This window comes from Cricetulus griseus, assembly GCF_003668045.3.
Source record: "Cricetulus griseus strain 17A/GY chromosome 1 unlocalized genomic scaffold, alternate assembly CriGri-PICRH-1.0 chr1_1, whole genome shotgun sequence".
Lineage (NCBI taxonomy): Eukaryota > Metazoa > Chordata > Mammalia > Rodentia > Cricetidae > Cricetulus > Cricetulus griseus.
In genome coordinates, this window is record NW_023276807.1 from 84,419,683 (window position 1) to 84,433,130 (window position 13,448).

Here is a 13,448-nt window from a genome sequence, read left to right on the forward strand (position 1 = left end):
ATCGCTTTCCAGTTCACTATAAACACTGCTTACTCCTCCCGCTGCCCTCTCTCAACCATTCAAGGGAATGGGCGGGCTCGTCCTTGGTGATTTCCATTTTTTTTTTTTTTTTTTTTGTGAAGAAAAGGGTAGACCCGGCGGGTTCCACCTCAGGAAAAAAACACCTCCTGGGCTAAGAGGTGGAGCCCGTGTGACCGACACGAGAATCTGCCAATGAAGAGCCCCTCCTTCCCTAAGGCCTGTCCTCCTGGGAGGCGGGGCCCACTAAGGTTCAGCCAATGGCGGCGGTGCGGACCGAGGTTGAGCCGCCGTGGGTAGGGTTAGTGTGAGAGGTGCGGCGGGGGAGGTAATGATGGTGGTGGCGGCCGAGGAAGGCGGGGGAGGGGGCTCTGGGCGCTGAGCCGCGGCTGAGGCAGGGCTGGCTCGCGGGGCGGGGGACGGGGGACGGTCGGGGCGCTGCGCCGGGAGGGGGCGCTGCGCCGGGAGGGGGCGGGCGTCGTCCGCCCGGGAGGCTGCAGACCCCGGCTCCCGCGAGCGCCGCGCCGGGCTTCGCTGTTCCACGCGGCTTCAGCGGGGATGGAGGACTCGGTGGCAGCGGCTGCTGCGGCGGCGACGGAGAAGCGGCTCTGAGGAGGGGACAGCGGGATTAGAGGTGTGAGGAGGGCTTGGGGTGGGCGAGCGGAGGGGCCGGGGCTCGGGGACCGGGCTGGGGGGCTAACGGCAGCGTTAGGGTGACAGGGACCGCGACTGGCAACGCCTGTCTCTGCGGGGAGAGGCAGGGGTCTGCACTTCGTGCGTGAGGAGACGAAGCTTGGGCCGGCTGCTCCTGATGGGGGAGGGAGGCACCGCACCCCGCACTGTCCGCTGGCCGGGCTGGTCATTGCTTCAAGCCCAGGCAGGAGTTTCCATTCCCCTCCTCCTGGCAGCCAAGGTGAAGGGGAAGCAAAGTGGCCTGGAGCTGGGACCTTGCCCTCCCTCTGCCATGAGATTTCCCTCCACTCCTAGTTCTCCATCCATTTCTCTCTCCTACTGAACCAGCATTTTTTTCCCTGCACCCCAGTTTGTTCTAAGCACATATTCTGAGTCTCCAGGCTATTAATTATCGGCTGAAAAATAAAGTTTATTTAAAAATACTCCACTCCCCCTCTGACTGGTGGTGGGCATTAATCAGCATCCCCGACTTTCCCGCCCTGTTCTCCCTTCTGTGATGCTAGCTAGGTAGGGAAGGCAGGGCCCGGAGGGGCTGGTATCTCTCGATTGTTGGTGCTGACAACCTGGTATATCGACTGTCTTCGGTGTGATTTGTCATTTCTTCTTTGGTATCTTGCATCCTTGATATTACTGGCTTTTGAGGCTGGTGTTTTGTTTCATTGTTTGAAAAACATGCAGATAACAGAGGTTGTTGCCGTCTTATCTAACACTTCTCATGCTTCTGTCCTCATGCTCTTTCTCTTTTTGTCTGTGTTTTGCTTTTCAGTTCTCCAGAATACACGTCATATAGCCCCTGAGGTGAAGTGGTGATGTCTCCATGAGGGAACCTCCTCTCACTCACCGTGTCATGTACATCAACTGTTCTTGACTGTGCCATTCATCTAAGATAGGATTTACCCTGTGAAACAGGGAGAAGACTTATGGACTCCAAGCATCATTTCAAGTTTTAGTTTTTTTGTTTTTGTTTTTTGTTTTGGAAAGTACAGACATACATGCAAAGCTCTTGTGCTTTGGACCCTCTGCTTTATTAAGGCTGCTGTGTTGCTAATCCAGAACTGTTCCAGTCTATTGACCCATCACCATGGCTTCAGTTTGGAAGAGACTGCAGCGTGTGGGAAAACATGCATCCAAGTTCCAGTTTGTGGCCTCCTACCAGGAGCTGATGGTTGAATGTACAAAGAAATGGTAAGATGTGCTAGGGAGAGAGATTGATGTCTTGTCGCTTGAACTTGGGGTCTCTTGGTAGCAGATTTACATTTCAGTGGCACAAAAGTATTTAGAAGCTGGCTAGGGAGCAGAGGACTCTAACAAGTACTGTGTGTGTGCTGTTGCTGCTGGTACTGTCCCTGTGGATTTTAATCACTATTTCAGAGTATCTCATAGGACTACAACTGAGAACACACCTGAGTACAGTAATTTGGGTCTTAGGGTCATTTATCATCAGTGTAAGAATAACTTTATTTTTATAACTTAAATTGTTATGCATATGTTTTAGTGTAACATTTTAATATAAAAGTTTATCTTCTATAGAATGATGATTATATTTTGTTCTTAGTTTTTCATTTATATTTAGAGGACTTTTAAGTATTTGAATAATGGGATGCCAGTCTATACAACCTTAGAAATTCTTTTGTGAAGTGCTTAGTCAGGCAACTGTATTTTCTTTTAATTGCCTAATGGGATACACTTCTTGGCAGGATTTAAGGAAGCAATTAGTAGCAGTGGTCTATGATTTGCCTCTTTCCATTTGAGCAAAGTAAATTTAGGGCTTTCTTTTACTGCTATGAATGTTAAGAAACAAGAACTTAGTGAGGGGAAAAAAGTTAATTTTAAGCAAATGGTCCTTTGAGTTTTGATTTATTATAGCGATTAAGCACTGTTACCACAAAATAAGTCCATTTTGTCAAGGACTGTAATCTCATGTTGCTAGTAAGTTCTCTTTCTGACACCCTTTCTTTACTGGAGAAAATAGTTTGCCTCATCCTAGCATTCTTAGTTTTGTTTTGAGTTTGTTTGGAGCATCATTTAAAAATGAATTCAAGAAATATATGCAATGTCTAGCTAGTTTGTACCAGGTACTGCTGATTTAGAGACAGATGGCATCCTCCCTGCCCTCAGGGAGCTTTCAGGACAGAGTAAAGACATTGATGTAAATTCCCTGTGATAGGTACAGTAATGGGAATTTTCATCTGTTTCCACCCAGTTGGCTATCTATCCTAGGGATGCTGCTACTTTGTAATTCAGTGCCCATGTGCACAATAGCAATGGTACCACTTCATAGAAGAGTAAATCATTTAATTCTGTAAAATGCACAGAACCGTGTCAAGGGCATAGTAATGCCCATTAAATGTCAGTGTTATCTATAGAGTTCACAGAGTAGGAAACAAGAATACTACTAGTAAGGGTAAAGGGTGGTGTCTTTAGCTGCTTTCCTGGGATCTAAGCTGAGTTTTGTTTTATTTTAGTTAATTCGTTTTGCTTATTTTTATTAGGGTAGTCTGGCTAGCCAGTAAGCCTTAGGTATCATCTGTCTCCACCTCCTCAGCACCACTGTCACAAACAGTATGCCACTGTGCCTGGCTTTTTACATGGGTGCTGGGGAGCAGATTCAGGTTCTCATGCTTGTGCGCAAGTGCTTCATGGACTGTGCTATCTCCCCAACTGCAGGCTGCATCTCAGAGAAGCGTAGTAATTGTACAGCAAGCCAGAGAGGAAGAAGCGAAGAACGTTAGAGATTCTCTGCGTTTAGATAACCTATAGCATGATGCATGCTGGGAATTAAATAGTAAGGTTTGATATCATGAGTCTTTAAGTATAGTATGAGGGCTGGGTGGACTGGTCCATGCCAGTAATTATAGTGTAGGCTGAGGCAGGAAGATACTCAGTTTGAGGCCAGTTTGGGTTATAAATTCAAACCCTGAGGGGATTACAGTGTAGTAGGGCATTTGAAAGCTTAGAATGACAAATCATAGAAAGTTGTTAGAAACAGCTTGAGCTTTAGAGTCAGTGACAGGGTCACTGTGGAAGTTTTGAGATGGAGAAACAGGACTGTGGTGTGGAATAAGGATCTATGATGAAAAGGTGGGTGACTGAGGCAGTGATGTTAGGATAGCTGTTGCAGTAGGTAAGGTCAAAAAGTGGTGTGGACTATCTAGCTAGGGGCAGATGGTATGGAGAGAACTGACTGGAAGAGCACTTAGAAAAAAATGGTGGAACTTGATGGCTATTTCAGTTGAGGAACAGGGAAGGAATGGTGAGAGGGAGAAGGAAAAGTTTAGATTGACACCAGGCTTCTGACTTAAAAGGCTGAGACTTTTAACAACAAGGAAGGTGGCCCTATTGTGTCTGACTCTTTAACTTGGAGGTAGCTTGGGAACATCTACTTTGAATCTAATTTGAATCCTTGTAAGACTAGGCTGGCTTCAAACTCATAGATTCCTCAGCTTCTGCCTGTTAGTTCTAGGGCTATAGGTGTGAGCCCCCATACTTGGCTTGAATCTCATTTCTTTTTATCATTCTCTTTTATTGTAACTAGCTTTTCCCCCATACTGTATGTTCTGATTATGGTTTCCCTCTCTCCACTCCTTCCAATTCCTCCCACCCCTCCTCCCATCTGGATTCACACCCTTTCTAGCTCTCCTTAGAAAACAGGCATCTAAGGGTTAATAATAAAATATGACAAGATAAAACAAGAACAAATAACTGAGAATAGGATAAAACAAACAAGAAGAAGAGATCCCAAGAAAAGGCACAAGAAACAGATACAGATGCAGAAACACATGCACACTTATTGGCATATTCAGGAATCTCATAAAAACACAAAATCGAAAGCCAATATATATATGAATAGTAAAAAAGCAAAAAAATGATAAAAATAAATAAAAGTAAAACTAAAAAAAAAAAGTCCTGATATGACATTATGAGACAAGAAAATCTCCAAAGATGCTGATGCATTATTTTCTGTTGCCCACTAGTGTTGGGCCTGCAGCCTACCCTTAGGGGTAGTTTGTTTCCCCATTATCTCTTTTGGAGAAATCTTGCATTTGCAGGTCATTATCTATTGGCCATAGCTTCTGGGTTAGGGATGGGGGTTTTTGTATTTTTATTCTTTCAGTGGTAGGACCATATCTATTGCAGACCTCTGTAGGCCCTATGCATACTTGCTTCATTCTCCCTAGTTTAAATGAATTTAGTTCTGCTGTGCTTAGAAGGCCTTGTTTCCTTGGTTTCCTGGTTTCCATCCCCTCTGGCTATTACACTCTACTTCCTCTTCGTCTGGCTTCTCTGAGCCCCGAGGGGAGAGATTTGATGGAGAAATCCTCTTTATGATTGAATGTTCCTTAAGTCTGTCATTGGCTGTGTATTGTCTTGTTGTACGTCTCTGTATTTGTTCCTGACTAAAACAGGAGGAAGCTTTTCTGATGATAGTTGAGCAATGCACTAATCTGTGGGTATAGCAGAATGTAGTTTTAGGAGTCATTTTATTACTACGTTCCTTTAGTAGACTGGTAGTATTTGATTGTCCTCTAGGGCCCTGGCTACTTAGTCTCAGGTTCTTGGTACCCAAGCAGTGTTGGGTATGGGTTCCATCTCATGGAGTGGGCTTTAAATCAGATACTGGTTGGTTACTCCTACAAGCTTTGTGCCACCATTGCACTAGAGTATCTTGCAGGCAGGACTCCATTCAAATGAAAGGGCTTGTAGCTGGGTTGGTGTTTGTATTTCTCTTCTGTTAGTGTGCAAAATACCTTTCAGCACCAAAATTTTTAGCTATTATGGGTGAAGATTATGGTAGGCACCATCTCTACTTTGTTCAGTGAGTTGTGTAGGTGTTATTTTCAGCAATAGAACTTGCCTTCCATTAGTAGAGAGCCAGCAATAGCCTGGGTTGTGTGGGGTTCCCATGAATCTCATTTCTTAACTGCATAGAATATTTATGTTATTTTTCAGTTAAAATCAGTTTCTTTCTGTGTTTGGTAGTACACACCTACAATCTTAGGACTTAGAAGATTGAGGCAGGAGGATGAGGAGCTCAGGGCAGGCTCTAATACAGAGCCAGTTGGAGGTCTGGGTGGAGCTACATGATACCCTGTTTCAGCAAACCAATCAACCAAACAAACAAAATCAGCTTCTCATGGGGCATGGTGGCTTATATCTGTAATCCAGTCACCAGGGAAGCCAGAGCAGGAGAGTCCCTGAAGTTGAGGCCATCTTGTTCTAAAGAGTGAGACACTTTCTTTAAAAATTAACCCCTACTGACAAGGAAAAAAAATCTTTTTTTTTTTCTTTTGGTTTTTAGAGACAGGGTTTCTCTGTGTAGCTTTGGAGCCTATCCTGGCACTCGCTCTGGAGACTAGGCTGGCCTCGAACTCAGAGATCCACCTGCCTCTGCCTCCCTAGTGCTGGGATTAAAGGCTTGCGCCACCAACGCCCAGCCAGTTTCTTATAATCTGTAGTAGCATCTTTTATGTTCTTACCTTGAGCGATATTTAAGCCATCATTAGCACATCTTAAGGCAAAAACTCCAGTAAAAATCCAACTATATTAGTCGAATAGGCAACTTGATTACAGTTAGTTATGGTCATTAAGGGTCTATCGTCAAATCAGTCTATGATTAGATATGGACTTTATACTAGAAGCATTTGAATGCTCTGTAATGTTTAGATGTCCAGTACCATACTGTGATATCTTTCTTGCTTTTATTTAAAAACACAGTTTAGTGGCTGGGAGATGGCTCAGTGGCTCATAGCACTGGCTGCTCTTGCTGCAGAGGATGCTAGTCTGGTTCCCAGTACCCACATGGCGGCCCAGCTAACAGCCAGCTGTAACTACAGCTGCATGGATCCACCGCCTTCTTACCTTCACAGGCACCAAATACACAGGTGGTGCACAGACATTCAGGCAAGCATTCATATACACAAAGTAAAAATAAATCTTTAGTAAAAATATAACAAGGTGATAGTGCCCGTGGAATAACAGATCTATTTGCTGTATAGGGATTTTATTTCTAAGTGGACCCTTAAGTAGAACCTTAAAATATTTTCATAATATAAAAATTGGTTGTAATCCTTTTTAGTTAACTTTCCTTTTGTCTTACTCTTCTTAGAATCATTGTAAAATACAAATTAGGCCCAATTTCTAAACTCATATCTTACAGTGGTCTTTTTCCTTTTTTCTATTCTTTTTTCATTCTTCATTTAAGTACTTGCCAGAACTCAAATTACTTTATGTGTTTACTGAATTTAAAATCAACTTGAAATGTATAAAGAGACTTGAACACATGGTGAGAACATTTTTATCAGCCATGCAGCCATGTTTACATTTTATTTATTATTTATTCACTTTTTTTTTTTTTCAGTGCTAGGGATTAAACTCTGGGCCTTGTGCATGGTAAACAAGTGCTGTCTGTTCAGCTGCATCCCAGACCTACTTTTATGATTTTGGATATTATCTTGGAGATATAGAAGAAGAAAAAGTAGAGGAGGGAAATTTAGAGATGCTGATCAAATGAATAAAAGCAAGTGGCATCAAGAAAACTCAGAATCAACTAACCTGGGCTCATAGGAGCTCACAGAGACTGAACCGACAACCAGGGAGCCTGCATGGGACTGACTTGGGCCCCGTGTGTGTGTGTGTGTGTGTGTGTGTATGTGTGTGTGTGTGTGTGTGTGTGTGTGTGTGTGTGTGTGTTACAGTTGTGTAGCTTGGCTCTCTTGTGGTGACTCCTAACAGTGGGAACAGGTGCTGTCTCTGACTCTTTTACTGGCTTTTGGGACCTTACTAATCATACTGGGTCACCTAGCCCAGTCTTAATACATGGGGAGGCACTTAGTCTTATTGCACCTTGATATGCCATGTTTTGTTGATACTCATAGGGTGGATTGTGGCGTGGGAATGGAGGAGAGAGGGGAAACTGCGGCTGGGATGTAAAATAAATAAATACATTTATTTATTTATTTAAAAAACGCATATGGCATGCAAGAGGAGTTATAGATGTGGAGAAGATAAGAAGAAAGATGTGGTATAAATTAGAGAAGAAAGATTAAACTGTACAAAGAAAAATGGTATTCCATTAGGACTGTGCTTTTGGTGTGGTGATTTATGTACCTAGGTGCCACTGCATTTTAGAACCTTGCTACCTAAAAATTTTCCTGAGACTCAGGCATTTTCAATACCCAGAACCAGATCCACCAAATTACAGCCTACATTTTAACAAAATCCATGATATATACATTACAATTTAAGGAGCAGTATTTTAAGATCAGTATTTTCAGAATTCTTGACTCTCAGGTAAAGTACATGAAAAAGAAACCATTTTCTGCAAGTATTTGCAAATGACTAGAAGGAAGGTAGAGGAAGGATGGTCTTCAGGGAAGCCACGATATGTTGGTGATGGAGGGTAGTGGGAATCTAGGGTATGCTTTCCAAAGGAGGGTGAGTTATTTCTGTAACTCAGGAGTAGAGAAGCATCTCCTGTATTCACTGGTCATGCTCACAGGGTATGTGCCTGACAGATAGTAGGGTGAGTGTAAAAGAAGTCCATCTGTTTTGCAGGTCTAGTCCACAAGCAGATGCAGGCCCTTACCCTTGACCAGAGGAGACTGGATTCTGTAGAGCAAAGTTCTGGGCTTTCTGTTCTCTCAAGTTTCTTCCTTTATTGACCTTTTAAAGTGCTGCGCCTTTGCTCTGAATCCTGATCAGCAGGGTCCAGTACCTGATTCTGAGAGTGAGGTGGTACTAGGACTTAAGTCAGAAACTGAAAACAGAATGACTTCCGTTTATCTGAGAGAACAGTATCTTTGAGGTACTCTTTGTCACAGCTTGATTGTCACATAAAGAGGCAGTACTGAATTTGGAGATGGTGGTGGTAGTGGTGGTGCCCTCTTTTATTGTGGCCTCAGGTCACTTAATTATTAATCTTGGTTTAGGTTCTCAACCTTTTGACAAGATTGGCCATTGGATGTGAGTTTGACAGAAGTGACTTTGCTGTCATTTTTCTCTTACTTTCTGCTGAGTTCTTTTGCTACCTGCAAACCTCTGGCTTTCTGAACGGTACCTTCACTCCATGAGTTCTTATGTATGGTTACATTGGTGTTTAAGGAGATTGTTTAAAGTTGGCAGGGTATAGATAGGATGTTAATTTGACTAGGTGGAAGAATTCTGTTGTCAGCTCTTTAATATCTGACATGAACTGTTATGTCTGAACACATACTTTGTGTATATATGTCTCCATCATTTCTATATGTGAACACATTTTATCTATGGGTTTATAGTTTATCTAATTCTTACTTTGGAGGACTAAAGAGTAATCAAAAGCTGTTTGCTAGAGTCAAACATTTATTGTTTCTTTGTTTTCAGTGTCATATACAAATTCATTTTCTTGTTTTTTATAAATAACACTGATTAAAATTTTTGTGTGCATGTGTATGTATGCATGTATGAATGCATGATTGTGTATGTATGCACACGTATGTGTGTATGTGTATGCACATGTATGGGTGTTCTTGTGGAGGCCTATGGGTTTTTGAGAATGGGTCTATCACTGAGTCCAGAGCTCACTGAACAGACTAGCTGGCCATGGAGTCCTGGGGATTATTTTATCTCCACCCTTATCCCCTGTCCCAGTGCTAGAGTTACAGATGTGTCCCCACACCTGTCCCTGTGCTAGAGTTACAGATGTGTCCCCACACCTGTCCCTGTGCTAGAGTTACAGATGTGTCCCCACACCTGTCCCAGTGCTAGAGTTACAGATGTGTCCCCACACCTGTCCCAGTGCTAGAGTTACAGATGTGTCCCCACACCTGTCCCTGTGCTAGAGTTACAGATGTGTTCCCATGCCTGCCCCTGTGCTAGAGTTACAGATGTGTTCCCACACCTGTCCCATGCTAGAGTTGCAGATGTGTCCCCACACCTGCTCCCATGCTATTGTTACAGATGTGTCCCCACACCTGTCCCAGTGCTAGAGTTACAGATGTGTCTCCACACCTGCTCCCATGCTATTGTTACAGATGTGTTCCCATGCCTGCCCCTGTGCTGGAGCTATAGATGTGTCCCTTGTACCTTACAGATATGCCATCATACCTGTTTTTTTATTTTATTTTATTTTTCTTTTTGGGGTGTTAAGGACCAAAACTCAGGTTAACATTCTTGCACAGTAGGCATGTTACTGAGTCATCCTATCCTCTTTAAAACATGTATTTCTTTGTGGTATGTGTGTATGTGTACATGGGTATGTGGAGCCCCGAGATCAGTTATAATTATTATTCTTCAGCTGTTAGTTTTTGGGGCAGGTCTCTCACTTTGCCTGGAATTTGTGTGTTAGACTAGACTGGCTGACCATTGAGCCCCAGGGAATTGCAGAGCTGGACTACAAGTGTACATTCCATATCTGACTTTTTAATGTGGGTTTTGAGGACTGAATTCAGGTTTGAATGCTTGTATGACAGTCACTTTACCAACTGAGCTGTCTCCCCAGCCCTATAATTTCTATTTTTAATATATAATAAAGTTACATGGTTCAAAATTCAAGAAGCATGAAAAGATTTAGTGATGTAGTTTTACTTGAGCCTCGATGTAAAGAACTTTTGAGATAAGTCTAGAAAAGAAAAACAAATTAATTGGAAAAAAAGTTTGTGTAGTTTTGGAGCATCTGGAAAGGTGTGTGTGTAGAACTGAAAAGTGGTAAAAGGGATGTGTGAGAGCCTTGTTAAGGGCTTTTTGTTTTTATTTTTATTTTTTTTTATTTTAAGTATGGTAAGAAACCATTGGAAAGATTCAAGCAGGGAGATTTAATCTGCTTTACATTTTCAAAATGTTGTCTTGAATGCTTTGCAGAATACATTCTGCCATCAGTAAAAGAAGAAGCTGGAATGCCAGTTTAAAAGCCACAATAGGCCATATGGTATAACGGTGGTGACAAATGGCTCAAGGGTGCATGCTGTCCCTCTCCTCACCTCTCTTTTTTTTTTTACCTCTCCCACACCCTTCCTCATCTCTCTCCCTCCACCCCTCTTGCACAAGTGTGTGTGTGTGTGTGTGTGTGTGTGTGTGTGTGTGTGTGTGTGTGTGTGTGTGTATCTGTGTATCTGTGTATCTGTGTATCTGTGTGGTCTGTTTATGTCACAGGTTGACCTCAAACCTGTGATCTTCCTGCCTCTTCGGCATTTCTTGACTCCCCTTTTTCCTAAGTTTTTTTTTTTTTTATTGTTTGAGCATTTCATATGTGCTTGTATGTGTTTTGATCAAATCTGTCTCATTCCTTCCTCTTCCAATTCCTTCTCTTTCCAGCCATCACTTTTCTCTCCCAACTTCATATTCTCTTTCTTTGTAAAACCCATTGAGTATACTTAGCGTTGCCTCTTTTTGTGCATGGATATAGGACCATCTATTGGAGCCTCTCAGGGGCTGAATCCTTGAAGAAAACTGACTTTCTCTCTCTCCTAGCAGCCATCAATTACCAAAGTGCTTTAGATAGGGATAGGATTTAATTAGCCCTTCCCCTGGGATTTTGACTGGCTTGATCTTGCACAGATCTTATGCAGGAAGCCACTTTGAATTTATGTGTATAGCAGCTCTATCATATCCAGTGCTGTAATGTTTTCCTGTAGATGTCTGCTACCTATGGCTCTCTCTCTCTCTCTCTTTTTTTTTTTTTTAAAGATTTATTTATTATATATACAGTGTTCCATCTGCATGTATCCCTGCAGGCCAGAAGAGGTATCAGATCTCATTACAGATCTGGTCAGCCATCATGTGGTTGCTGGGAACTGAACTCAGGACCTCTAGAAGAGCAGCCAGTGCTCCTAACTACCGAGCTCTCTCTTCAGCCCTACCTGTGGCTTTTAACAGTTTTTCTACCTCCTCTTCTGTGATGATCCCTGAGTGCATGCACTCTCTCTCTCTCTCTCTCTCTCTCTCTCTCTCTCTCTCTCTCTCTCTCTCTCTCTCTCTCTCTCTCTCTGTGTGTGTGTGTGTGTGTGTGTGTAAGTAGATGACCACTGGAACTGAGCACTTCACAGTCTGTTGTTCTCTTCAATTTGACTAGTTGTGGGTCTTTGTATTACTTATCATCTGTAAAAAGAAGCTTCTCTTTTAAGGATTGAGAGATGCACTGATTTGGAATGAAAATAACTTAGGGGTCAGTTTAATACTCTGTTAATTTAGCAGAATATGATGGTTAATCTTAGTAGTCAACCTGGGAAGAGGGAAACTCAGTTAAAAATTGCCTGGGAACATGTCACAGCCTTTTTCTTGATTGCTAATATATGTATGAGAGCCCAGCCCACTGTGGGCAGTCACAGCCTTAGTCAGGTGGGTTTGGGCTGTATAGGAAGGGTAACTAAATGTGAGTCTGGAAGCAAGGCAATAAGCTTTTCTGCTTTAATTTCTACCCTCAGATTCTTGCCTGGAGTTCCTGTCTTGGCTTTCCTCAATGATGGGCTATAACCTGTAAGCCAAATAAATTCTGTCTTCGTCAAGTTATTTTTGGTCAGTGTTTTCTCACAACATCAGAAAGCAAACCAGGACACAGAGTCATAGTGTTAGGCTCTTTAGGCCTCTGACCTAGTCAGCCACAGGTTTTAGTCCCAGTTAGTGGAACCAGGCTTGAGTTGTGTTTTCTGGCATGGGCTTTTAAATGCAATCAGAAAGTGACTGCTCATTCCCATAACATTTGAGTCACTTTTGTACTAGTGGATATATCTTGCCAGGTCAGTCATTATTGTAGCTTGTACTTCACAGCCGGGGGCAAGATTGTTGAATCCTTTTAATCTTGGTGTCATGCATGGACCCCTCCAGTGCTATGAACGGTAGTCAAGCCAGTATCAGTTTGATTTCTCCATGTTCCGTGACTCAAGTATGTGGTGTCTTTAGCAAGAGGGTCTTAACCTCAAATTCCTAGGTGGTAACCAGGAGCAATGGTAAAGGCCTGTACACATTTATTTAGCTCTATGGAGAAATGACTGTTTGTGTAAACATATGCCCAAACCCACCACTACCATCACACTAGATTATGGCATACTTTTTTTTTTTTTCCACACAGTGAAATACATTTGTCTAAGTGCAGAATTCATTGAGTTTGGCAAATGATGTGCTAGAGCAGCTGGAGTAAATGTGTGGAAAGTGTAGTGGCTAGAGCATGCTGGTGGGAGTAAAGCAGTAGGTGAGTAGGACTTCAGAGTGATGGGGCACAGGAGGAAGGGTTTGGTGTGAGGGAGACATCAGTAGGTTTTTGTTTAAAGTTTCTTAAAGTTTGAGACAATCAGATGATTAATTAATTAATTAATTTGTAAGGATCTCACTCACGGGAGAAAAAAGGGTCGGGCCTCTATGTATTGCAACTGTGGGACTGTGGAAAATTTCCTATGGCTTTCATCCAGATCAAGAAGAGAGTTGAGGTCTGGGGCTTGAGACACTGTTATATTCGGGACTGTAAACAGGTAGCAGTGGATTAGAGGGGCATTAGGAAAGTGTGTTTTCCAAGAGCTCAAAAGAAAAAAGCAAATTAAGAAGGAAGTATTGGCTCATTGACTACTGCTAAGAGGGTGAGCAGAACAGCCTTGGATTTGACAAGCTGGAAAGAGCTGGTGGCATTGGAGAGTGTTTCAGGACTATTGGGGATAGAAACTTCAGGACATTGGATTACAGGGAAGGAAGCCAGGTCAGGTGAGGCTGGCTGCTCAATGTCGATGGCGGGTATCCCAGGGTGCTAATGGGAGTGGCTACTAGATAAGGAAAGC

General features: G+C 42.8%; 1 protein-coding gene across 10 annotated transcripts in view; it reads left to right on the forward strand.

Annotated features, from left to right (window-relative positions):
* The first annotated feature begins 294 nt into the window (after positions 1-294).
* Positions 295-13,448, forward strand: part of Ehbp1 (EH domain binding protein 1) — a 270,164-nt gene continuing 257,010 nt past the window's right edge. For 5 of the 10 annotated variants that reach the window (XM_035453506.1, XM_035453509.1, XM_027388047.1 and 2 more), the window contains exon 1: positions 1,793-1,896. In XM_035453506.1, coding sequence (XP_035309397.1) covers positions 1,793-1,896 — 104 coding nt within the window. Of the gene's footprint in view, positions 347-489; positions 653-1,477; positions 1,897-12,107; positions 12,160-13,448 lie in introns of those variants that run through there. The other 5 variants (XM_035453510.1, XM_035453511.1, XM_027388045.2 and 2 more) reach the window with 3 other exon arrangements.